Source organism: Chionomys nivalis, chromosome 8 (genome assembly GCF_950005125.1).
Source record: "Chionomys nivalis chromosome 8, mChiNiv1.1, whole genome shotgun sequence".
NCBI lineage: Eukaryota > Metazoa > Chordata > Mammalia > Rodentia > Cricetidae > Chionomys > Chionomys nivalis.
Window position 1 is genome coordinate 33,538,790 of NC_080093.1, and position 2,153 is coordinate 33,540,942.

The following is a 2,153-nucleotide window of genomic DNA, read 5'->3' on the forward strand; positions in this document are numbered from 1 at the left end:
GGGTGGGTATGAGGGGTGAACCGAGGACCCTCATCATTGGACCGCGTCAGGAGGAAGCAGCCCCCCTCTGAGGAACGGGAAGAGGGATATATAGCCAGGAGTCCACCGCACACGTCTCAGAGAAACTTAGAACACTAAGTGCACCTTGCCACGCGGTGTTGGAAAGAAGAAAGGAACACAAAAGTCTAACCCACGAGGACTCCAGCTTCTTGGCAGACGCATCCCAGTTAACCCACCCACCCCAAACCAGGTGAGCTGCCACCAAGTCCATCCCTCCTCTCCCTCTCATCCTCCATGAACTTGGCAAGAGCTGGGCGCCTTTGCTCCACTCCGCAGCCCAGTCCCCTAAGCTCCGACCGGGATGAGGTCGAGATCGACGTGCTGGCAGAGGAGGAAGATGGAGACCAGACGGGGGACGAGGAAGAAAAGGCGGCGATAAGCCAGATGTGCCTGGAGCCACAGTTGCCGGGATCCGGGGCCCGCTCGCTTCCCCGGAGGAGCACGGGGGACCGCGGCGACCTGAGCAACTCCTCCGGGCTCGTCCGCAAGTTCCGAGCGCCGCGGACAGCCGCAACCGCCGCCACGGACGGTCCGCAGCCCGCCAAGCCCCCGTACTCCTACATCGCGCTCATCACCATGGCCATCCTGCAGAGCCCGCACAAGCGCCTGACACTCAGTGGCATCTGCGCCTTCATCAGCGGTCGCTTTCCCTATTACCGCCGCAAGTTCCCAGCCTGGCAGAATAGCATCCGCCACAACCTGTCGCTCAACGACTGCTTCGTCAAGATCCCCCGCGAACCGGGCCACCCGGGCAAGGGCAACTACTGGAGCCTGGACCCCGCCTCCCAGGACATGTTCGACAATGGTAGCTTCCTCCGGCGCAGGAAGCGCTTCAAGCGCCACCACTCGCCCCCGGGAGGCCACCCTCACTGTCCCTTGCCTCCACCCGCTTTGCCCGCAACCCTGCACGTCTCCCACCCAAGCCTCCTGCTCCGCTACTCTGCCTCGCCGCAGCCCGGCTTCGGAACCCGTCCCACCGCCCAGCCCGGGAGTCGCCCCGGCTTGCCGCTGCACCCGCATCCTCTCCGCTACCTGCTACTCTCCACCCCCGCCTACGCCGAAGCGCCTAGAAAAGCGGAAGATGCGGACCTGGCCGCACCCTGTGCCATCCCCGCCCTGTCACCTGCACTGGGTTCCCAGCCTTGGAGCGGGGACGAAGACGCGAGATCTCAGCCCGGACGTGGGTGTACCTCGTTCACCATCGAGAGCATCATGCAGGGGGTCAGAGGAGGAGGAACTGGGACTGTGCAGAGTCCGCCCTCGGTTCCGTGGAGCTACTGCCACCTGCTGCAGCACCCAGCGTGCCTGCTGCACCCCCAAGCCGTTTCTCCTTTGCTGCAAGTGTCCGCCGCCGCCGCCCGGACAGTGTTGCAGCCGCAGCCGCAGCCTCAGCAGGAGCAGCAGCACTGTTCCAGGACCTGCGCTCCAGGTAAAGGCGCGAGGCTGGGCAGGCACCTGTCGGCTGTTGCTGCGCTGCTGAAGCATCAACCTGCCGCCGAGGACTGCAGACTGACAACTCTGGCCGCTTTTTCGGGTAGAGAGGGGACCTTGCCAGCATTTTAAACAATGTCCAAGCCCAGTCTCCAGGCTGATTCACCCTGGCACACCTGGAGTCAAGAGGTAGGGCGGAACCACTCGCTGTCTAGGTTTGCATCACTTGCCTGCTAGACTTGTGCGTGGAAAACCAGCAGCGGAGCATGCAGTAAGTCCCGCCAAACTTTTACTACTGTGTTCTGCTCTCTTGATGACCCGAACTCAGGGCAATCTGGGAGCTTCAGGTCTCGCCTTGTCTTGTCCTCTTCAATTGTGGCTTCCACGGCGTTTCCGATTTGCATACTTCCAGGGGACCTATGGACTATGAACGTGAGTGCGATGTTTTGTTGTTAATAAAAAACAGAACAGCTGGCAACACAAAACACCCCCATCTCCATTCCCTAGGGACTGCAATTGATCCCCAGTCAAATGCAGAATGCATACACGTTCTGATCCCCCAAATCCGTATGTAATATAAATAGAATAATTCCGGAACAATTAAGCCTAGTCATGTAGATTGAATAAAATACTAAATCAGGATGCTACATCGCTTGTTTCCT

General features: G+C 60.0%; 1 protein-coding gene across 1 annotated transcript; it reads left to right on the forward strand.

Moving 5' to 3' along the window:
- Positions 1-294: 294 nt before the first annotated feature.
- On the forward strand, positions 295-1,623 carry LOC130880724 (forkhead box protein D4-like). The gene has a single exon (XM_057779902.1). The coding sequence runs from the start codon at positions 295-297 to the stop codon at positions 1,621-1,623; it is 1,329 nt and encodes a 442-aa protein (XP_057635885.1).
- The last annotated feature ends 530 nt before the right edge of the window (positions 1,624-2,153 follow it).

Bases quoted from the DNA above. Each gene is read 5' to 3' on its own strand.
- LOC130880724 (XM_057779902.1), top strand. From the start codon at position 295: ATGAACTTGGCAAGAGCTGGGCGCCTTTGCTCCACTCCGCAGCCCAGT.